This window comes from Euprymna scolopes, chromosome 30 (assembly GCF_053919585.1).
Source record: "Euprymna scolopes isolate OS-2025 chromosome 30, ASM5391958v1, whole genome shotgun sequence".
Taxonomy (NCBI): domain Eukaryota; kingdom Metazoa; phylum Mollusca; class Cephalopoda; order Sepiida; family Sepiolidae; genus Euprymna; species Euprymna scolopes.
Genome location: NC_136511.1, coordinates 70,278,229 through 70,304,728, shown reverse-complemented (window position 1 = coordinate 70,304,728; position 26,500 = coordinate 70,278,229). Strand labels below are relative to the sequence as shown.

Below are 26,500 nucleotides of genomic sequence, written 5' to 3'. Positions count from 1 at the left end.
GATTATTCATATGATTCATATATATATATATATATATATTTAATATTTTGTATATACATATATTTGTATATTGTTTATAATAATATATGTGTTTCTAAATAAAAATTTTAAGGAATTTTTCTGATTAGTAAACAATTAAGAATACGATAAAAACAAATGTTTGTTGGTTTGTTTGTGGCAAACCAAACGATATTGTAATAATCTTATTCTTTTAAATATAATAACTTACAAACCAAGGAAAATAGTTTTGGATGTTTGAAAACTGTTATAGTGCACTTTATATGCTCTGGAAAGACAGTCATTGATCTGAAACTTTATTAATCACCATATAAAATATTTTGATTGCAGAAATTCACTCTGGACCAAAGTACCGTTTTCAACAACAGATTTAAAACAAATATGTTGTCTAGACTATTAGCTACTATCTTATGTAATTTTAGATCGACCTTTTAGAGACAGATAGTCGATATGATAAAATCCTACCTTTCATCCAAGGAGCAACACCATCACAATCGCAGCCATTTAAAGAGGAATTAGTTTTAATTTACTCTCTTAATATAAAGTCTTACTAATGCTAACAGTCAACACCGAGAGGAGATATACACAGTATACATATATTGTGCTTGTACCTTTCGTAACTGGATCATGAACTTATAGATATAGTATAATCTTTCTATTTCACATTAAAAAAATAATCAAGTTTGCCCTAATTCCGATAATTCTGATTCTCTAAGTTGTAACAGTTAATATATTCCGGATTAACCCTATCGCATGCTAAACGAACGCTAATGTAAAATTCAAATATTGCGTCGCAATGATACCTACTGTTTTCCTCTGAGTAAATTTATGTGTTCATTTTCTTTCATTTTACGGCGTTAACACGCACACACCTTCTCTTCCTCTCACTCTCTCCCTCTTTATTTCTGTCTCTCGCTCGCTCGTTTTGTACATTTTTATGTCGAAAAAGCAAAGAAACATTTTACTGCGTGATCTAGAATTACTTTCGGGACAAGATCAAAGTGTAGTATCTGTTCTTCAGATGCTGCACTTCTATTTCTTGTTCTCTTTCGGTGGAGGAGAAATCCTTCACGACTGAGACAATTTTTATTTTTGTACCTTTTCTCCACGTTAAAAAACGACCCTGGTGTCTAACTCTGTCCCGTGGGGCGGCATAGTAAATAGGTACAATTACTTTATCTCGTCTCTCTCTCCCTCCGTCTCTCTCTCTCTTTCTCTCTCTCTCTCTGTCGACTGCTTGCTTGCCTTTTACATTTTATGCCGAAAAAAACAAACATTTCATGGCGTCAACGGTTTTTTTATCTCCGTCCTTCTCTCTCTCTCCCCCTCTCTCTCTCTCTCTCTCTCTCTCTCTCTCTCTCTCTCTCTCTCGCGCGCTCTCTGGTCCGATTTTTACATATATTATTCCGTAAACATTTCATAGCGTCAACGTGATATACAACAATTTTAACGCCTCTCTCTATCTCTCTCTCACTATCTCTCTCTCTCACTATATCTCTCTCTTTAAGCATTTCTTTGCAGAATAAAACAATCAGTCATTTTAAGGCATAAACGTTATCTAAAACAATATTTTCCTCACACCATCCCTCACTGTTTATCTCTCTCTTGCTCATTTATATATCTCTTCTCATGCCAATATATATATATATATATATATATATATATATATGTATGTATATATATGTGTGGTGTGTGTGTGTGAAAGAATATAAGATATTACAAAGGAAATTCGCATATTATAACTAAATAAGTTAAAAGGAAAATACTAACATGACAATAAAGTATTACATGATATATAATAATAAATTTATTAAAATAGTAATCAATAATATCAATCTCACCTGTATGTTTAAATGTATGTATATATGTATGTCTGCCAAAAAAATTTAGGAAAGAAGCAACGGATTTTCACGTGAGCGAGACAGTTTTGAAGCACGACGTCTCGGACGACAAATATCGAAAAATTGGGCAAAAACATTATTTCCTTCACTCTTGACTGGACAGTTTTCTACAAGGAAAGGTCGATTTTTTTAGAGCCATTTTTGCAAGTCATCTAATTGGTTGAATTGGCTTGGGCTAATTTCAACCTTCCAAACTTCCAGTCGCCTGTCCCCGCCTGATAGGCTACTGTGATGTTTACATTCCCCATATACCCCTTTTTTACACCTAGTCCGACCAAAACAAATTTTTAGTCCTCTCACACAACTCTCAGACAACTAGTAAATATATAGACATGTGCTGTATATGCATATTACAATTATTTATATTATCTATGTAAATATAATGTGAATAAATTTGTCATAAATAATAGATTAATTAAACAATAAATAGGTCGATTTATTTGCAGAAAAAGCATCGTTTAAAACGCTAATGGCAGTTTGTATATCACTTCTCAATATGCTCAACCCAAGAGACATAGATAAGTATCTCCCCCATACAGTACTATTTCGCTGTATCAAAGCTCATCAGTGGGGCTAAAAGGCAACTACCTCAAGCCAGAACTATTCGGCTTCTGCTGTTCTGGTACTACATTAACGATGTTTTGATATCTACCTAATACCTACGCTCGATTTGTTTACACAAAGAGCATTGCTTAATACGCTAATGGCAATCCGTATATAACTTCTCAATATGCTCAATTCAAAATAGGGAGCATTAGAGCCATCCACCTACAGTACTGTTTCGCTGTATCACAGCTCATCAGTGCGGCTAGACAGGCAACTACTTCAAGTTAGGATCAAAATATGATCGTCCAAACGAGAGTCAAATCTTCTTACCATTACGCCATGCATATATATATATATATATATATATATATATATATATATATATATATATATATATATATATATATATATATAACTGTGTATTGTCTAGTGGGCAAGTGTATACATATCTAACTGTATAGCTGAATGTGTGTATAGCGTTTAAAATTGTTTCCGACGCGACAATAAACTGAAGACAGTTTAAAAAAGTATTTAAAAATCCTATCTTGTCAGTAATGAACCAGCAGAAAAGACACACGGCTTGTTTACATTTCTTCTCCCCGAAAGGAAAACACTAACGTGCGAATCATAGTTTTTTCTTTTTTTTATATAAGTTTTATTCCAGTTTGGACACGCTTCTCGACTAATGCCACGCGTTTTGAATTTAACAATTTGCTATATCTTACGCTCGATGCATTCCCCGCTCCCTCCCTGATTGCTATCTAACTGCCCCTCGTGACTGTCCTACTCGACTTTCAAACTGACTGTAAAACGCTTACTGTCCGGTATATATGAAGCGTAATTCTTCTCTTTAGTCGATTCTCTGAAGTCAGATTCAGGTCAGCCATTATTGTTCATGCCTGCCTATTATTTTCATAACTAAATTCTAATGTTTCCTTTTTTATATCTGAATTTCTTACATTTTTCATTATAATTACTAACTGTTTATTGTTTATTTTACTTAAACATTTGCCATAGTAATATTATAATGCGATTTCATTTTTTTCTAACATTCCGATAACACTTTCTAATCACTATAAATATTCAATAACAATTGACAACCGCAATGAACTGCTATGCTACTCGACGATGCCCGGGAGTCCAAAATATTACCTTTTCTTATTGAGTTTATATTTATGCACACATTTTTCAGATTAATTTTTATTGCGAAACTAAATATGATTAGATCAATAGTAATCAAAAATAGGAAAGGAGCTCGGCCATGATCTCACTTAAATAATCTTCAATTCCTAGATATTGTTGCGAAACGCTTTTGGGTGAAATGAATATCCCCATTGACTACATTGCAAATTGTTACAATGTATTCGACATGTGAATTAATCAAAATCCGAACCAAGAAGATAAAATTAGAGATCACATATGATTCCTCATGGGGAAATGTATTTTCTCTTTCTGGGAAACAGGCGCAAATGAGACTACTAAATTGTTCAAAGCAGTACTTAAAGCACACGTTCCCACACGGAAGTTCTGAAGCAAACCAGACTTTCACCAATGGTTTACTTTTACTTGCACAGCTTCCGTTGTTTGGAGGAAACATGCATAACACAGATATATCCGGCATAAGTCCAGGACAAACAGTATATAGAAGCCAGACGTAATTGTACAAATGAAGTAGCGATAGCTAAGAGAGAATATGCCGAGGTCACCAGAAAACTCATTGAGGCGCAGAAATTAGGAACTCGTGATTTCTGGAAAATCTAAAAAAAAAAGAAGGTGAATAAATAATAGGCAATCAACAATTCCCTCACTATCAAACAATCATAAATTTGTTTTCATAGCTACGAAAAAGCTTGCATAATTGCCCGTTAGTTGCCTCAAAATCTACCCCAGCAAACAACCCCCTCCATGATTTTCCTTTGCGGACAGAAACCACACCATATGATCTGAAAACCCCCTCTTTTCTCACGTACATGATATCCTAACAAAAATAACCACCTCAAACGCATGTGAGCATGATCTCATCCCGGTTGTACTATTAGAATTACTCCGCTGAGGCTGATCCAGTGCTTTTCAAACTTTTCATCAAATGCCTTAACGAATTTTGCTTCCCAGAATATTGGAAAACTGCTTCTATGATACTAGTTTAAAAGAATTCTATCGAACTGACTGATCCATTAAATTACCGCCCCATTTGCCTCCCCCACCCTTTGAGTCCATAATTAATAAATATCTAGTTCACCACCTTACAGTTGCTAAGTTTCGGTCCGACCATCAATATATATATATGTATATATATATATATATATATATATATATATATATATATATATATATATATATATATATATATATATATATATATATATATACGTTCCTGGACATGGTTCCGATTCATCGAATTTACTAATAATACAATGGCAATTAGTACCAGTACAAGAGGCATACTGTCCCAATTCGCATGTGCATCTCAGTCAGGGTTTTGCAGTTCTTGCAAGGAAATGTAGAGGTCACTCTATATACAACGCCTGGTATTCCCTAACGGTCACCTATCTGGTCCTGAACTGGCTCAACGTAGCTTAACTTCAATGATTTGACAAGAACTTGCGTTTCTTTGTGATAATTCCGTAAATACAACATTTTGAGGTTTGAATGACCTTTCGCAGTAATTTTATCATCGGAAATATATATTGTGTCTCTCTTTATTTACTATGCTTTCTGAAACCTGTTTCCTTTTCACTTCTCTATATCCGGTATCCCCCCCTCTCTCTCTCTCTCTCTCTTAAAATTTTCTCTATTAATATTATTTAGTAATTTCACATTCCTTCGGTTTTTTGTAGCTCGCTTTCAAGACATACTTCATTATATGCTGTTCAATGTTTTCACGCACTCCCATTTTCGATTCTTTGCGATATCATATCTTTACGCTTGCTTTCTCTTTACTCCCTCGCAATATCTTCTATGCTACCTCTGTCTCTTATGCACTGGAAATTTCGTCTCCTTTTTTGTCATTCTTCATAAGTGCGTTAATTTCGTTTTCTTGTTTGTCCTCAGATTCCTCTAATTTTGTTTGTTACTTACCCCGTCCCCTTCTTCTTCTAATTTTCTTTGCCTTTCCTTGTTGTATGTATCTCCTCCATTCTATTTTCTCTATACTTTAATTGTCTCTCTTTTCTCTCTTCCGTTCGCAGTTTCTTCACTCTCGCTCTCTCTTTCTCTCTTTCTTTCTCTCTTTCTCTCTCTTTCCCGAACTATCTCTCTTCTACCCCCACTTCTTCCTCCATCGATTCCTATCTAACTTCGTCCCTTCTTCCATCATTTACTCCTCTTTCTCTTTCTTCAACTTTCTCTCGTTCTCTCGACATTTTTCTCTTATTTTTTCCTTCTTCCTTACTTCCTTCTCTATTCTCTCTCTCTCTCTCTTTCTAGCATTTTCTATCTCATCGTCCTTTTAGTTTTCTTTCTACTTTTCTTACTTTCTTATTCAACCTTTACCTCTCGATTTCACTCTACCCTTTTTCTCCCCCCCCCACCAACGTATTCATATCACACTCTCTGCTTTTTTCCTGAAAACCGTGATTCAAGGCTTATTAAATTCCCTCCCTTTTCATCTTCAAGTCTCTCAATTTAATTTGAAAATCCGCATGTTCCCTCTCTATCCTTCGCTCATCCTCTCGCAATTTTATGTTGTCGAAAAAAGAACATCTCCCTTGCCCCCGGTGACAATTAGTTTCTGGCAATGTATATGCACCTAAAACTTAAAACGGAGAAAATCGAAAATATTTAGAAACATTGTTTGGAGTAGAAAAGGCTTGAGATAAACTATTCATCTTAGATAAATTACAGTGACATAAGGAAGTTAATTTAATAAGGAGGAACCGGCGATTTTATCTCGATGAGAAAACGCTGTACCCTGTGACCCTTAAGCACCGATATGCTTAAAGATGTGTGTACCTCTTTCTGAATTCAGCCTTAAAAAGATTGCAAAGTAAAGTCTTTGATTTTCTTTCTCCTTTAAAACCTGTATGTTCCTCGCATAATGCATACATACACACACCCACCCACACACACCCCCACACACACACACACACACACACATATATATATATATATATCTATCACAACAGGCATATATATATATATATTCGTACCTGTATGCGTATAAATGTTAATATATAGACACCTATATACATGCACACATGCATATATGTGAATGTATATAATGAGCTCCCCCGTCGATTTTGACGCATGAACTTCTCTCACAAGAACTAAGTTACTCGGGGATCCACAGAGATAACATGTTTATAGTGGTGAAATCTTAGTGTAGAACACCCCCTCACATTTTGTATTATTGCTAACCTTTGTCGGTGCAGATAACTGTCACAGGACAGAGTATATAATAAACCGCAGGTTTTTACATCAGAGTTTTCCTTTTCTTAGATGCATGTTTAAATAAATACCGATGATGCATCTCTTCCGGTGAATTAATGCGTTCTCAGATACAAATTTGTAAACTTCATTGACTGCTTCATTTAATCAAATGAATTAATATCCGAAAGTATACTTTTATGCGTAAACTTTAAGTATTTATTTCACCACAGTGCTCAATACATAGGAAGAGCTATGTAGTAAAATATATATGGCATTTCAGCTACACAGAAAGGAAGGGTTGAACCGCAGGTCAACTGGGCCTTTGCCCTGTAAGCGCTTGACCATTGGCTAATTTCGAAGGGAGCGGTGGAAGCTAGGAAGCTGATTGGCTAACTAACACTCAACAGAATGTGCGTATATAAAAACGCAAACCAACCACAACTCTTCGCATAACCCTGACGAATACGAGCGTGGATGAAACGCGGGATATTCTGTCATATAGATCTTTATAACTTACTATATATATATATATATATATATATATATATATATATATATATATATATAACGAAGATAGATAGAAGAGGGTAAATTCAATTCTATAAGAGGAGATCAATCGGGATGATATAAAGCTCAACAATTTTCAATGGAGTTTATATAGGAGGCAATACGAGTGGGAAATGAGGTCACAACAACTATATATTGGAAAATATAGATTGATTCATTTCTTTAATAAGAGGTTTAGTTGGGAGATAACGTGGACTCGTTATGCTAAGGTATATCGAAGTTTAATTCTTCTCATCAGAAGAGTAGAGAAGATGCCAGGTAACATAATGGGAACATAACGTCTAGCGAGGGGATCATCAGGAACGAAATGAACTAATAAAATCATTGATGTTGTTAGGGGGACTATATTGAATTCTACGGTAAAGGAGGAGTGTACTATATAAAGAGAAACTCTCACACAGAAATACAGATAAAATTCGTTTTATATAATAGTAGAACCAAAGATTTGAAAATTACTATTAACAAGGATTGTATATTACAAAGCAATATGTATTTAAATAAGGTGAGTATTGCTAGGAAGAAATAACATTCGATAAAAAAGGACATACTTGATCTCACCTGAAGTACCCTTTTAGTCAAGCCTGTTTTCTGTGCGAGTTGTTTTAGGTCCTTTGTGTCGGGGTTATGGTTGAGGGCGAAATAGGATTTGAGTGTACGAAGCTGATGGTGTTTGAACGAAGTACGCATTCTTTTCTGCCGGGGGGTCGAGTAAGCGTCCCTGTCCATATCGCTGGTCTGGCGGTCATGACTATCTGTAGCACCCACCACACCTAAGACAGAAAGAGAGAGAATATATATGATATAAGAATAATTATATATATATATATATATATATATATATATATATATATATATATATATATATATATATATATATATATATATTAGGAAACACAAATATCGGAACACAAAAAAGGGAAATACACTGTTTCTCGGTATTAGTTTCTCCCATGTAGAGACCGTTGCAGAGGTTATAATAGCTGATCTCATTTAAATACCTTTTCTCTATAATTTTATAATGATATTGTTTATGTTCAATCCGAAATGAACACTATAGAAAGCAAAAATTGATTTGTTGTATTTTTTTTTTACTTATGTTCTATCATAACTTTTCAGGTTGTAATGCTTAATCTAACTACTTTTGTTTAAGCTATTATGGTTCACATTCTTTATATCATTCAAAAATAGTAGTGTTTGAATATATGGTTAAGTAGCAGTTTTAGTCATTTACAACTGCTTTAAAGCTTCACAGCTCACTCATTTTCAACCAGATTTCAAACAATTATTACAGTTTATATATATTATAAAAATCCAATTTTCGTTCACTTATAAATGTTCTAGTGTTCAAAATCGTAAAAATATATAACGAGATGAGCTATGATTTTTCATGACTGGTTTTCATAGCAACCACATCGCTTCGGCGAATACAGTTGCTACTAATTAACTAATAAAGTTCTACTTCACGAATAAAGTTATGAAAGGGAGATAATCGATGGGATTTTATTGAAAGCAGACGAGTGTTGTGCATTGTAATTACATATGTGTTAATGGGGAAAATAAGATTGAAATTAAAAAAAAAACAAGTGAGTATTGAAAGCCTGAAAAATCACGGATTACAATACAAAAATACGGGCATGAAAAGTAATTCGGTTAAGTTTAAACATAGAAAAGTAAAGGGAATGTTGTTAAAACGGAAAAGAAAATTACAAGATATTCTAGAAAAAAATATAATACATTTATAACTTAAAATATTGCAGCATTACGAATTTTTAAGATTCAATTTATAACATTATATAATGAAATCCCAGATACTACACTATTTTAAGTTATACATTTATTATAGTTTTTACTTAAATATCTTGTTCTTTTCTTTTCCATTTTTAACAACTAGTTTTTGTTTTTTTTTTACTTTTCCATGTTTAAGCTTAATAATATTACTTTTCATGCTGCGCATTTTTCTATTGTAATCTTCAAATATTTATTCATGACGTTTTGCTTAGTTATTCAGTTTTCCAGAACTCTTCTCGGGTTACTTAATGCTGAATTCAGTAATTTTGGTAATATGTATTATCATTGAAGGTCTTTATATCTTCAAATATTAATTTTGAGTGTTTTTGTGTTTTTTGGGTTTTTTTTTTTACGGCATCTGAAAACATTTTGGGTAATTTACTGCCAAATGTCGTTATTTTGAAAAGCATGGTCTCACATCAATTCATTATATTTTCAATAATATACATTGTGTTTTGTTTTTAGGTTTTGTAGAACGAAATGTTTGTTTCTGTGTTTACTTTGCAGAACATGAGTGAGGTTTGCAAAGATTAATGAAATAAACTATGGCATAAAGGTTTGCTTAATTTGATCTCATGATGTTGGTATTCTCAGACAGTGCCACCGGAAAACAAAACAACAGCTGCGAGAATTCTTAAACACACAGAATGAAGAATATATATAGTCTACTAAGCTGAAGTAAACAAATAATTTAGTTCGATATCTAAAACGATTAGCGACTGTCGTAAATAGCATGAAAAGGCCGAAGTGTGAAACAACCGATAAATCTCACCAACAAAAATATGGATACCAGTAGGAAACGTTTAATAATATGAATAATAATATGTATCATATAACTAATAAAAAAGCACATGGAATGCTATTCTGAAGGTTATTTCAGATTTTATATCCGACATTAAACATCTCAACCAACGAAAAATATATTATAAACTGACAACTAAGAATAATCAAGAGCAAAATGTATATCTTGAAAGCAACTGATAAGGAGTAAAAGTATTAATTGCATAAAAAGTTACATATCTATCCGTCTCAATGTTTTACACTCTATTCAAACCCCGAAACTAAAGTGCGCAAAGCGATGCTAGGGTTTTCAGATAATTGAATTTTTTAGTGACCGTTAACGGGATAAAATAGATTTTAAAGGGGTCAGAAATATGTCAAAATTGGAAAAAAGGCGTTATAGTTTTATACATTCAGCTTATTTTATTTATAATTTTTAATCAATTCATATATGTGTCACGTTGATACAGTGGTAACGTCACCAGATTTGGATGCTATAGTTCTGTTTTCGATGTTAGATGACGGCACCCAAATACCTTTTTCGCTTTTGAAATCATAATATTATAATATGATAAAATAATATATACGAAATTTGGACAAATTAAAATGTCATATTAAAGCGCATTTTACGCCCAGGCAAGGCCGCCTCCTCGCTAGTTTGTATGAAATATAATGTAGACAAGATTTTAAAAATTACAACTAAATAAATTTAAAGTTTCAATGGAGAGGAGAAACTAGACTGGCGTTTGCGTTCTGTAGATTTCAATTGATTGCTTCTTTTTTCAATCATTTTATCCTTATATTCCTGGAATCTCTTAAAAAAGGGGGAAAATTGTTACTTTCTGAGACCGGAATCAGTCCATCGTTTGTTTGTGACCTTGAAGCATTTCAAACTCTCACATCAAGTAGCTTTATGTCCTGTTTAGGCAATTATGACGCCAACATACCAATGTTTACATTTAGTAAAACATATTTATTTATTTTTATTATTATAGCATTTAATTGATAATTAAATAATCTACTTCACTAAAATCTATTATTATCTAATTATATTTTATCTGATTCGGGATATATTTAGTATATAGATTGTTATACAAATATGTAAAAGAAAAACAGCCAAGAAAAACTGATTCGTTAGAAATAGCCAGCGTGCCTTATTTGATTTGTTAGATCAGATGCTGAACCTTGTAAAAAGACGTTTTATAAAACATATACCCGTTAAAAAACCCTGAAAATAACGAATATCGAAAAACAATGAATCCCTAAGCGAGTAAACAGACTTGCATATTGTATGACTTCCTTTATCAACACTTTTGACTGGAATCAAATAGCTGTAGTAAAATCAAATATTCGATATATATTTATTACAAATTGAGAATTTTGCCAAAGAGACAAGCTTATTTTTTAACTACTGAAGAAATAATTCTATCACGGATTTTTTGCCGACAGCCCCAGTACTAGTGTTAGAGGGCAATATTAACCTATTAATACGGTTATCTTAGAAATTAAGTTTGTGGTCTTTGAGCGTGAATCTCGGTGTGACTGGAGCTAATATTCCCGTAAAGTTAGTAATGCTCATCTTTTGTAAAGTGTTTTTTGCATTAGCATTGATCTTATCTAGTGTGGCAGGAAGTACAGCCTTGTAAGATTTGTTAACCTCTTTTTATAGGAGCTTTTTATGCAGGGTATTCAAGGTTGTAGTAATTTTTCTTTTAGCAGCAGGAACAAGAATATGGGGTCTGGTTGATACATTTTGTGCAAAATTACTACTTTGTCTAGGGAAAGGGTTAGAGGGGCGCTTTTGTTTTTTAAATTTAATTCATGAGATCTATCGCGGAGGGTTCTAATTCATCAGGGTGTATAATTGATTTAAGTCCGTGGAATTGAGCTGCCCTCCTTTCAATCTGTTTCTGTTCCCTTTGGGAGTGAGTGAGCCTTTTAGAGATTCTGGGTGCTCTTTATCAGCAATATTATTGTTGGGTGTGAATACATACATATATATATATATATATATATATATATATATATATATATATATATATATATATATATATATCAGCTGCAATCATGAAGGGAACACTTTTATAATTCATGATAAAGAGTGAAACGCGTTTTAAAATAAAGAAAAAAGAGCGAAAAGAGGACAAGAATGGAGGAGAGAATAAGCTACCCGGATTTATCCTAGCTTTTTCAAAGCTCTTTCGAGCGATTTAAAAATGTGAAATCGAAAATATGTACATTCAAAAGAAGATTACAACAAGATTACGTTTCGTTATATGTGGATAGAAAAAAAAGAAAAAGATTAAAATAAAGCAACATTATGATATATTTCGAAGATCCTTGAGACTAACCACGCTTAAATCTAAGACACATTTCCTCTGTTTTCAGAGAGACGCCCGTCTCAACCCAACGTAAACGGTGTCCAAGATCTTTAAACTGAATGTTGAGTGAGCACAACTCAGAATTGGATAAAGAGTTCGTGCTGAGGTTCGCTACACATGACCGGTTATTAATGAGAGGATCAGTTAGTGAAGACTCGTTTGTTTTCGCAACTACAACTGTTGCTCGGCATGTCCTATTTCTAGGTACGTGCTGTTGGACTCTTCCATCTAATCTCAATGTTGTTCGACCCACATTGTTGGCACCGGAACTACATTCAAAATTGTGAATTACATTATTATTATTTTTATTATTGGTAAAACATGTCTTCGAGACGACGGCATTAAATTCTCGTAAGGAACACAACACGTATGTTATATATATATATATATATATATATATATATATATATATATATATATATAAACCCATAACTTGTTAGTATTTACAGAGTAAAACCTAAAAGATTTATATTTATATATATATATATATATATATATATATATATATATATATATATAAGATCAAAAAATATAATTATCCATTGACACAGGTTTCGTTATCTACGACTTATCACAGTGGCTGAATCTAGATTCGAAATCGGGACCTCATGTTAAGAAGTATAATCCTTTTGCAACGAGTTATCTCGCACGACTAGGAATGCATTACGTTTTTACGTAGATATTGTTTATTTGCTTTTGTTAGCGATACTTTTTGAATGAATTCAATTATTTATACATTTAAATGCGAGTTGGGACTTATGCTCTTTTTGACTTGCTTGATAACGCCAAATAGAGAGAGGCCGCTCTACCCTGCCCTGCTTTGTCCAGTGAATGGTATATACGTTCAGAAATAACAGTTAGGATTTCTGCTGTGGAACGGGCTTACCTTAATCCATATTATTGATTGGTCAGAAGTTTAGCATCTGTAAGGTGATGGACTAGAGCTTGATTAATTTGGACTCAACTATTTTGGCGAAAAATGGGAGGAGGCTAATGGGGCGATAATTTACTGGGTCGGATCTTTCGCCAGAATTCTTGAAAACTGGTACCACAAAAGCAGTTTTCCAGCAGGCAGAAAAGCAAGATTCGTTAATGCATTTGTTGTAAAGTTTCGAGAGAACTGGAGCTACTTCGGCGGAGCACTTTTTTTAATAGCACAGTCGGGATGAGATCAGGTACATATGCTTTTGAAGTGGCAAGGTTGCTTGGCATGTCTTTATATATTTCTCTCATTTCCTATCTCTCTCCGTATCCCTTTCTCTCTCTCTCTCTCTGTATATATATATATATATATATATATATATATCATGAAGATAAAAACTATACTGCACTACTGTATATATATATGTATATATATATATATGTATATATATATATATATATATATATATATCATGAGGATTAAAACTATACTGCGCTACTCTTAAAAATGAGATATTGCCTGGAATGATGAAATCATGACGAAGAAATATTTAATACATTACGCACTGGAAGAATAGTAAATTCTGAGAAGATATTAGGATAATTATTAAACTATTGATGGAATTCTCTCTCCTCTTATCTTTAATATGTGATACAATGGGGAAAGAGGTGGCTGGTTACTTTAATGCATCTAAAACCAAACTTTTATCTTTACATCATCAACGTTCTGATCCCCATCTGGCATCAATTCAAGTGAATGGGCCTCGTCTTGGCGAAACCTCATGTTTTGACATGCTTCTGGGCTTGACCTGATCTGAAATGGAACACGTACATTAAATCTGTTGCAAAGGCCGCTGGAAAAATAGTGGTATTCTTCTAGCGATCCAGTAGATACCTCAATACTGATGCAATTCTTTATCTATTTATGAGCCAGGTGCGTCCAAGCATGGAGTACTGTTGCCACATCTAGGCAGTAGCTGGTGGAAAGTACTTATCCTTCCTTGATAGAGTTCAAAATATACTTCGTAGCTTCGTAGGGAGTCCCTTTTCTCTTCCCTGCAACTTCTTTCTGACAGAAGAGATGTTGCTAGTTTGTCTCTGCTTTATCGTTATTTCCATGGCAAGTGCTCGAGTGAGATCCAATGTATGGTCGCCTCTCGTCAAACTTTCACAAGAAATACGCGTCTAGCTGAAAACACTATCAATAATCTTCCCCACTCTTTATCTGTGCCGTAACATAAACGTAGATTCCATGAACAAAGTTTTTTTCTTAGAATTGCACGCCTGTGAAACTGTTTTCCGTCTTCCTGCTTTCCAGCTTACTATAATATGGTTGTCTTCAAGTTCAACGTAAAGAGTTCTTGATGAGCGGTTCACCTTAAGTTAAGAAATTTGCCGAATTTCCATTAGTAAAGTCTACTATATTGTCCAATTTCCAATTTTACTACTGTACACTCTTTAACCCTTATCCTCAAGTTGCCTCTGAACCCTGATAAGTGGTTATGCCTGTGTAAAATAAAAAATGGTAACTATGGATTGATTTTAACAGAAAAATAGTGCGCTAGTTTAAAAAGACGGTAAAAGCTGGAAGAAATACATAGGAAAACAAAACAGACACGTCACAGGTTTACTTAGACTATAGAGCTAAGACCACACATGTTATTAACAAAGTAAATATAAGGAGACCGTTAGGAAAAAAAGTACTTAATTATTATACCTATACTATAATATTTTAGAAAAGGAGATCATTCTTGGGATAATTCTTATGTTGACATCAAATTCTAAAGCAGCCTAAGCATTGGCTATTGATAGATAGCAAAAATATTAATATTTAAAAAAAGAAAAATATGTTTTTATTAAGCAATATATCAAATAAATATGCTTAAAATTTATCAATTATTAGCTGATAATTTGGAAATTATAAAAAATAGATTTTTATTACGAATATCTTTCTTCTCACTTTGTCTCCCTCTCTCCCTTTCTGTATATATATATATATATATATATATATATATATATATATATATATATATATATATATATATATATGTATATGTGTGGGTGTGTATATATCTATATATATATAATCTTATTTGTAATATTCCGAATTTTAATGGGTTTATATAATTCAGGCTATTCAGTATATATATATATATATATAGAGAGAGAGAGAGAGAGAGAGACAGAGAGAGACAGAGAGAGAGAGAAAGAACGAGAGAGATAAAGGCTTCCTTCTGTCTTGACAGACTATGGGCACCCACTGTAAGGGTACCTGCGCGTGAAATTCTTGTGACAAGAGTTGCGCAATCTACAACCACACCTCTCCTGCGTTGACTTTGTAAAATACCAGTGGCAAGAGGAGGTTCAGGACAACTGGATACAAATGCTGAGGTAACCGGAAATCCCATACAGCGCAAAGAATTCCTCAATCCTCACCCTTCTGGTACTTGCCAGGCTCAACGTTTCTTAAATTACTTCAGTGATCTTACGAGAACCGGTGTGTCAATATGATTATGCCATATATATATATATATATATATATATATATATATATATATATATATATATATATATATATATATATATATATATATATATATATATTCGCAGAAAAAGAACTGTGTTTAATATATATATATGTTAATAACATAGAAACGGTTTTCTCCTGTAATTTTCGACATTAGAATATGATCAGTATACATTCTAAATAATTGTGAGATATTAACATTAAATTATATAAGTGGTTAGTTTTAACCAAATAATTCCGAATAAATATTCTAATTCTTAGATCTTATTTACATCATTCATATGTTATGCTTTTGATCTATCCGTAAATAAGCAACGCCTTTATATATTATGCTAAATTACATAGAAAATTATGCCATCACCGACTTTATTGCGAGCAATGAAGGTCCTTACTAACTACTTCATAAAACATAATGCATGCATTCATTCTAAAAAAAACTACTTAATATATTTTTAGTTTGTATTATTCTATATTACACCAGGAAACGCCGAGAAACAGGCCCTGCTAGTTATTATACATATTAAATATATTGGTAGTCCGCCACCCAAACTATCTGCGTGTAATAGGTTGCTCATTTTGCACTCAGATTGAAAAAGTTTAAGTTGTGAGTATTAAAGTGAACGCAAATAGCAACGGCTGAAATGAATCTGGAAATCTTCTAACCCAGAAATCAACAGGTGGTGTATTTTTTTTTTCGAACAGGTCAAAATGACAACTACAAATACTTGGGAGTTCTGAAAGCAATAAGAAAATGAACAAACATCTCCTATGTTAGGCATGTACATTCGAATGCCCATGTTCGGTCTTACACGTGGAAATTCCATTTTTATAATTTTCATAATTTTGCACCGATTTACACCTGCTAAAACAAAAGTAGAAAACTCCGTATGCGTTCGCATACTTTACTATTAGCTTTTATGTCTGTAGACTAAAACCTGACAGTGGAGTTTTCTATGCAAATTATTTTACACACACACACACATATATATATATATATATATATATATGTATATATATATATATATATATATATATATATATATATATATATATATATATAGTGCCACGCAAAAGTATTGGATAAAATCTATTTTTCTTCATAACTAAAATTAGGGTTCAAGATTTTACCTAAAATTTGGTCAGTATATTCCTATTACTATTCTAAATTATATTTGGAGTAGTAATTACAAAATCAAAGTTTAGAAAGTTTATATTTAAGAAGAAATATGAATTAACAAACGCAAAAGTATTGGATAAAATCTATTTTTCTTCATAACTAAAATTAGGGTTCAAGATTTTACCTAAAATTTGGTCAGTATATTCCTATTACTATTCTAAATTACATTTGGAGTAGTAATTACAAAATCAAAGTTTAGAAAGTTTATATTTAAGAAGAAATATGAATTAACAAACGCAAAAGTATTGGATACACTTTAAAAAACATCTTTTTCTGAAATAAATTTAAATAACCTTAGTTTAGCCTGTTGTAATAATGTAAACGAGTTATCACTGACCAATCAGAGAACTTTATATTAAAATAATTTTATAAAATTCTTCCAGTTTGGGCTCACTCCTTGAAAGTCAACCAGTTCATTTATAAAAATGCCTAAAACTAAATAGTTGTCAATAGATATTCGTCAAAAAATCATTGATAAGAACAAAGAAGGAAAAAGGTATCGAATAATATCAAGGTAACTTAATCTACCACTTAGTATAGCTGGAACCGTTATCAGAAAGTTTAAAAACCCTGGTGAAGCTGTTGCAAAACTTCAAAAATGTGGTCGGCCAAGGAAATTAAATGAAAATAATGTGTGTAAGCAGAAAGGTACAAAAGAAAACTTTTCTTATTTGTGGTAAAATGTAAACCAGCCTCAGAGAAGCTGAGATTAATGTGAGCAAGGATACAATCAGTAGAGTTCTAAATCGTGCAGGTTTTGTATCAAGGTTCCCAAGAAAAGTTCCATTACTGAAGCTTAAACATGCCAAATCACGTTTGAGCTATCTTAAAACATATGGGGAACAACCCCAAGAATTTGGGAAAAAACAATCTGGTCAGACGAACCGAAAATCGAAATCTTTGGTAGAAACACAGCAACACATGTAGGGCGTAAAAATGGTACCGCCTATAACAAAAAGAATGCCGTTCCCTCGGTAAAGTTTGGAGGTGGTTCGATTATAGTATGGGGGTGCTTTTCATCCAAAAGTATTAGTGAAGAAGAAATCATCAAGGGTAGAAGGAATGGACGTATGTACAGGGAGATTTTGTAGAAAAACCTCCAGAAATCTGCTGATTTGTTGGCACATAATAGCAATTTCGTGTTTCAGCAGGACAATGATCCCAAGCACACAGCCAACTGACCAAAGAATGGCTTAGAAATAACGGAATTGGCGTTCTTATTTGGCCAAGTCAGTCTCCAGACCTTAACCCAATTGAAAATTTGTGGAAAATATTGAAGATCAATGTTCACAAAAAGAATCCACAAAATATTCAACAACTAGAACAGTTCTGCAAAGAAGAATGCCGCAAAATACCTGCATATTTTTGCAAAAAACATGGGTGCAACTAGAGAAAGCGATTGGAAGTTTTTGGGCGCAATAAAGGCTATGCAACCAAATATTAAATCGATGTATCCAATAATTTTGCGTTAGTTGATTTATATTTTTCCTTTAATATAAACTTTCTAAACTTTAATTTTGTAATTATAGCCCCAAATATTAGTTAGAATAGTAATAGGAATATACTGACCAACTCTTAGGGAGAATCTTGAATCCTAATTAAAGTTATGAAGAAATATGTAATGTTTCCAATATTTTGCGTGTCACTATATATATATATATATATATATATATATATATATATATATATATATATATATATATATATATATATACAAAGTTCGTTTACTATAATCTTTTTACGCAAATATTACGCAGAATATCTACATGAATATTATTAAACTTAATAATTGAATAAAGATTATCATCCCATTATACAACCGAAGAAACTAATAAAGAATTAAATTAAATGATTGTTTTAAGAATATGCAAATTAGCTGGATCCTTTGACGATGAATGCAATTCAATGACACATATATAACAAAGTTGCGCTTTCTTTTTAAATAAATGGAATAGAGGTATTTATTATAAATATCAATACACAGCAAAAAAAACAAATGTATGTATATATATATATATATATATATATATATATGTATGTGTGTGTAAAAAGAATTTCTCCATTTGTAAATGTTTTCAAAAACCGCAAATTTAAGCTAAATTGAATGCAACTGTTAAAACAAGCTATACCTCATTTGATTAATCTTTATTCATCTATAATTTTTCCTCTTCGTATTTGACTTTTAATTGAAACATCCTAGGGAAAAGACAATCGAGAAGGCAAAAAGAAATCCGCAGCAACAAATGAACTTAAAACCAGCTTGAAATATCCACCTTTTAGCATGTCTGATCGTAATTGTTGTTGTTCTTTAGTTGTACAACAGAACATTTAGTCCATACACCTCGAGTCCCTCTTAGTTTCGTTAAGAACTCATTTATCTCCACCTTTATGGTTTAACAAATTCGGAAATCGGCTGCGGATTGAAATTTGATGAGATTACGGTACGAATAATTGCGCAAAAGCAGCAAACACCGATAGTATTAGTGATACCCCTAAATCTTGTCGTCTTAGTGGTACTAAATGCTACCAAGATCTGCAGTCTCAGAAACAGATTAGAAACGACTCCCCAAATTCACCAACAGTGTAATCTTGTTAAAAACTGCTCTTTCTCTACAGTTAATAACATGCTCCCATTCACACAGTTGGCAATGCCAAAAGGTTCCTCTAACAGCATGATATTCCGAGTTTGTTTTGGTTTGCACAATCCCCAGGCCTCAATCCTATCGAAAACGTACGGCTTTACATCAACCAACAGCTACGCATTGATAACTTCAAATCTAGAAGGACTTCGGACAAAACGTAAAAAAAGGTGGGATGCCCTTGAATCAGAGTAATGTAAAATACTAATTCAAAAGGATTGCCCAACATTTGCAGGCTTTAAAATTGCAGAAAGGCTGTGCTATAAAATAATAACTAGTTTATTGTGTTCCTGTTGTAGTTATGTTGCATTAAGGATTTAAAGTTACATTTTAATAACAATTTTCCATTGTGTGGAGTTTCTTTTTTCCTTTGCGATCTGTAGTTAATTTTTTTTAAATGAATTGACCTGAACACTGGGGTACTTGAATTAAATGTCACATATGAAGAAGTAAAATCATAGAATAATAAAGAGGGAATTAAATGAGATATACGTTGTTTAAATAATTACATTCAATTAAATTGAATTAAATTAAATTTATTCAATCATTCAATTAAATTGAATATGTTGCTTTTGAAAAAAATGATAAGAGCTGACTTTCTTTTTAGGAGCACTGTATATATATATATATATATATATATATATATATATATATATATATATATATATATATATATGTATATATATTTATATATATATTTATATATATATTTATATATATATATTTATATACATTTATATATATACTAGCAGGGGTGCCCGGCGTTGCTCGGGTGTTTGGAGGTGTATGATGTGCAAAAAAAGCAAAAAAACAAAAAAATGGTTTTAATTTTTTAAAAATTTGACCCCTATTATGACCCCTTAAAATTTATTGTTTCGGGCTCAAATAACTTTTTTAAGTTAGATCCATGTTCAAGAAACCTATATCTAAAATTTCAAAAGTCTAGACCCAAAATCGTCGGAGGAGTTTGGTAGAGTTCTTAAAGGTCAAATCGTTGAAATTTGACCCCTTAACAGTCAAATTTCTGGCTGACACACGTCACATCGATTTTTCCAAATCTCAGTATCCGGTATTTCAAATTTCGAGTCTATAGACTAAAAATTGACCGAGTTATTGCGTAGGGAAATGTACGCAGACAGACATACACACAGACAGACAGATAGACAGACAGACACGTTCACTTTTATAGATATATAGATTTATATATATATTTATATATGTATATATTTACGTATATATATATATTTATATATATATATATATTTATAAATATGTATATATATATTTATATATATATTTATATATATATATATATATTTGTATGATTTTTACTTAAATTTGCGGTTTTTGTAAAAATAATAAGTAGCTGCACTGCATATATATATATATATATGTGCGTGTGTGTATATATATGTATATATATATATGTGGGTGTATATTTATATAATACATACACTCATATATATATATATATATATATATATATATATAGAAATTCACGCTTGACATATCTTAAATAGGGACCAATGAATGCAATGAGTTTGTTCGATAGTGGTCGATAACAAGAGCAACATATTTTGGGGGGTATTTTTCGAGAGTATACAATTATATATGCTTGCTACAAACATCCATTTGTTTCAGTCAATGAGACATCGTCAGGTAACCCTGGCCTATTCTACGCTTGACATTTGTGTGCATAATTCAAGTATCAACGTAATTTTGATTGGCCTCTTGCAGTTTACATAAACCACAATATGATGAAAATACTGGGGCATATTTGGGGCTGCACCGACTATAAGAATGCAATTTGTAATTCAATGTGGAAGTCATCTGCACCAATAATTTCATCAGTTCTACCGAGAAGTGTGGATTGTACTTACGAATCCTCCACCGCTATACGCAAATAATCTGTGTGGCTTTCCGAACAACGTAGTTTTTTGGGCGAAAGCTCATACATCGAAGCCACGTTAGAGTCCAGCATATATATATATATATATATATATATATATATGCATAGTCTTTGAAGTTTTTAACCCTTAAAACTATACAAAAAAATTACTTTTTATCATTCGTTAAAAAACCATCTAGTCAGTAAGTCATTTAATCACCTACAATCACTGCATCAACTCTCTCGAATTTAGTATAATACCAACTTTTTTTATTTTTCAAGGGATCATCAGTTGTTTACCATGAAGCACTGTTTCGGGGATTTAAAAGCAAAACAGTATATTACATCATGGCTCCCCAGCAGTGTTGATCAAACACTACCACCCTTTATCTTAGGAAGAAGACATGTTACAAACATTTGATCCAATTTCCTATTCTTAATTACAATTACTAACCTTTTCATAGTATAAAAATGAATTTCTTACCTGTGCGATTCATCAATTTCCACATTTAAAATAGATAGATTTTTTAATTGATCAGTCTTGTATTTATAAGAGTTGGATTAATCCATTTATATATATATATATATACATATATATATATATATATATATATATATAAATTACATATATATATATGTATAAATTACATATATATATATATATATAAATTACTTCAATTAATATGTGCTTTGTTATGAATATTTGCGCTGACACTTAGACAGCTGCCCCCCCTGTTTTACACCGAGGGTGTACTCTAAAATAAATATATTTACGGCAGTATCTCATACGGTTTTGGTTATAATCAGGTATCCAGTAGATACTTATATTTTTGTTAGTTATAAATAAACTTTCGCCGTTAACTAACGAATGGTTTAATGTGTCATATTTAAATAATTTTATTTAACAAATGTTACAACTAACAAGGATGCCTATATACATTATGAAATGTATATATATATATATATATATATATATATATATATATATATGTGTATGTGTGTGTGTCTGTGTGTGTGCCCGTGTGGGAGGTGTATACATACATGCATTTGTATATATATATATATATATGTATATATATATATATATATATATATATATATATATATATATATTGTTTTATCAGAACTTCGTGCGTTAAGAAGATTGACCATTTGGCCCTTTCTCAAATTCAATTTGTATGCCAAACACAAAGGTGGCTGAAGGTTCTTAGGGCTAAACTGTGTACGGAAAAGAAAGTGGTATTTTAATGGAGGAGTGTTTTATACGATAATGTGTGTTGCGGGCATGAATGGAAATCCGTGATATAACATCACAGAGGACATTGGGTCGGGATGAACAAAAAGAGCCGTTTGGAATTAGAAAGGGTCAAACCGGTAAGCACATGTGGAAGCCGGTCCATATGGTCGTTTCTTCCGTTTCAGTAGACACGGCATTGGTTGTGCGCGAGCGAGATTCGGTGACGGTGAATCATAAACCGAACCGAGGGACAAAAATTGAGTCAAAGGTGAGGAAAGGGGTGGTAGGTAGAGAAAACGATATTAAAGTGTGTGAACTTGGGGGAAAATAGGTATATATATATATATATATATATATATATATATATATATATATATATATATATATATATAAACTGCCCAGCTGGGGGTGAATAAATTTATGTTTTTATCCAATTTTTCGGTATTTGTTGTCTGAAGATACGAGCATAAAAAAACGATACTGATCTTATGAAAATACGTTGCCTCTCTCGAAAGTTTTATGTAGACATGCAAACATACATACATACATGCATATATATTGGTAACTAAAAGTGTTCGACTTAAACCGATGAAAAAGATTGCCCTATCTCTGAATGCCCTTTATGTCAAAATTCAAATGCTTTGTCCAGAAATTGTCTGAGTAATCTGGAAGAGACCGCAGAGGTAACTGTTTTTTTTTTTAATTTTGACCCCTTTTTTTGACCCCTTAACATTTATTGTTTTGGGCTCAAATCAAGTTATTAAGTTAGATCCATGTCCAAGGAACCTATATCTAAAATTTAAACTGTTTAGATACAAAATTGTCGGAGGAGGTTGGTAGAGTACTCAAAGGTCAATTCATTGAACTTTGACCCCTTACGAGTCAAATGTCTGGCCGAAAACCGATCACAAAGATTTTCCAAAATCCCAGTACCCTTTATATCAAATTTCGAGTATGTAGACTGAAAATTAACAGAGTTATTGCGTAGGGAAATATACACAGATAGACACACAGACAGACACAAAGACAGATAAACATACGCGTTCACTTTTATAGATATAGCAGCATTTCGGCCCGGCGTTGCCCGGGTGTTTGGAGGTATATACTGAGCCCCCCCAAAAAAAAGGTAAATTTCTTTTTAATTTTGACCCCTATTATAGCAATTCAAAATTTATTGTTTTGGACCCAAGTCCAGTTGTTAAGTTAGATGCATGTCCCAGGAAGTATACCTAAAATTTAAACTGTTTAGACACAAAATTGTCGTAGGAGTTTGGTAGAGGTCAATTCGTTGAACTTTGACCCCTTAAAAGACAAATGTCTGGCCGAAAACCGATCACTTCGATTTTCCCAAATGTCAGTATCCTGTATATCAAATTTCGAGTCTGTAGACTAAAAATTGACAGAGTTATTGCGTAGTGAAATGTACACAGACACACAGACAGAAAGACGGACACACACATACACGTTCACTTATATATATATATATATATATATATATATATATACATATTATATGTTGAATTTAATTTTTGTCAACATATGTCAAGATTTTTGCTTTTCGCCTATATTGCAAACGTATATAATACCATACGCTTTCCCTCCTACAGCCTAATTTTATTAACTATCTATGTTACATAATTATATATACTTATATGTAGCCAAATCATTTTTCCTCCCCTTTAGTTTATGTTTCAATTCTTGTATAACTAAATTTTACAATATATATATAGTTTTGAAGAAGAAAAGTGTCTTGGATCTTACAACGTTTTGCAAATTACCATATATTGCATTTTTATTTTCTCCTTTATTATATATCTGTATATGCATAATTGCGTATTCGTTTGTGTGCGTACTTTATGTAAGTGACTATTTGCATTTGCATATGTATATATGTTCTTCGTTCTTCTTACTTTCTTACTACTCTGATATGATTTTAAAACCATTAGCAAAACCAAGAACCACCCAACTCCAATCTATACATAAATAAAAAAAGATATTATAATCTTTATTTAATTACAAGTATAATTTATACTTTACATAGCACATGTAATAATGTGATAAAATTGAACCTTTTCATAACTCATTCTAATGTGATACTACTACTACTAATAATAATAATCATATGCGTGCATATTCGTATTTACATATCCATATAAATCTGTAAACGTTTAAATGTACCCCGATTATATTTTAAATTCTCTTAATTATTCCATGAATGGTTTCGATCGAAAATTTAATGTAAATATAATTGATTTTATTAATGTTAATATTTTTGTATTATTTACTTTAATATAAATATATATATATATATATATATATATATATATATATATATATATAAATATGTATATATATATATATTTTTTTTTGTATAATAGTATCTCTTTACACATGTTTATTTTTGTAGATTTCCGTCTGTATTAATTTAATTTGTACATATGTGTGTATATATAAATGTATATATATATATATGTATATTTGTATATATTTATATTGTTTTGTTTGTATACATATAGGTGTGTGTTGGTGTGTGTGTATTCTTATATATATATATATGTGTGTGTGTTTTGTGTGCACACGTACATGTGTAAGTGTATATTTTGTGCGTATGTATGGACGTATGTCTCAGTATGAGTATGTCTGCATTACTCTATTAACGTTTAATTCTCCATCATAGTGAATTTTTTTCCTTTTTCTTTTCTCTGTATATCCTTACCCCTACCTAACTTCTACCGACACGCGACTTATTATGTAAACGAACACATTTGCAAACTTCTTTTCCTGACACGTAAAGATCAGTTTATATATATATATATATATATATATATATATATATATATATATATATATACATAATACATACATATTCATATATATATATATACATAATACATACATATTCATATATATATATATATATATATATATATATATACATATATACACACATGTGTGTGTGTATATATATATATATATATATATATATATACATATATATATATGTATATATATATAATAGGTGTTCAGCCTGTCTTTGCTTGGGTCCTATCTAATGTTCATATTTTTATGTGCATATATATATATATATATATATATATATATATATATATATATATATTAAAAAGTTTGAGTCATTTCCAGGTAACCGACATCTAAAACTTGTTTTGACCAAAAATTGGACGAGGAGGTTTCGTAGAATCTACAAAAGTCAACTCCTTCAACTTTGCCCTCTGAGCAATAAAATACTTGCTCAAAAACTGGTTAAAAATCTTGCTGCAAGTCTAAATACTCTCTATGTAAAATTTCAAATGAACCGTTTGCTAGAGACCGCAAAGGAAAAAAAAAGTTAGAACTTTGCCCACTTGGCAGCCAAATTCGGCAAAAAGCGGATTAAAATGCTTGCCCTTTTGTCTGAATGCACTTAATTAAAAAAAAATAATTTTTAGGCCAAAAATTCGCTGAGTAATTTGGTAGCGACTGCGGAGGTATAATTAAAAAAAAAACTTTAACGCAAATGTTGTACCCCTTAACATGGGCGCTAATTTAATCAAAACATCTGATCTATGCCCAAGGAACCTAAACCAAAATTTCAAATGTTTAGACCCAAAATTAGCGAGGTTTTCACAGGTCTAATCGTTGAACTTTGACCCCTTGACAGCCACATTCTTGACCGAAAACCGATTAAAATTATCTTCCCAAATCTCAATATCCGTTATGTCAAATCTCGAATCTATATACTAAAAATTGACAGTATAGTTATAT

General features: G+C 31.8%; 1 protein-coding gene across 3 annotated transcripts in view; it reads right to left on the bottom strand.

Moving 5' to 3' along the window:
* Positions 1-26,500, bottom strand: part of LOC145254834 (LIM/homeobox protein Lhx9-like) — a 473,828-nt gene that overhangs the window by 23,908 nt on the left and 423,420 nt on the right. For 2 of the 3 annotated variants that reach the window (XM_080113669.1, XM_080113670.1), the window contains one exon: positions 7,959-8,170. In XM_080113669.1, the coding sequence (XP_079969795.1) occupies positions 7,959-8,170 (212 nt within the window). Of the gene's footprint in view, positions 1-7,948; positions 8,171-26,500 lie in introns of all 3 variants that reach the window. The other variant, XM_080113672.1, reaches the window with a different exon arrangement.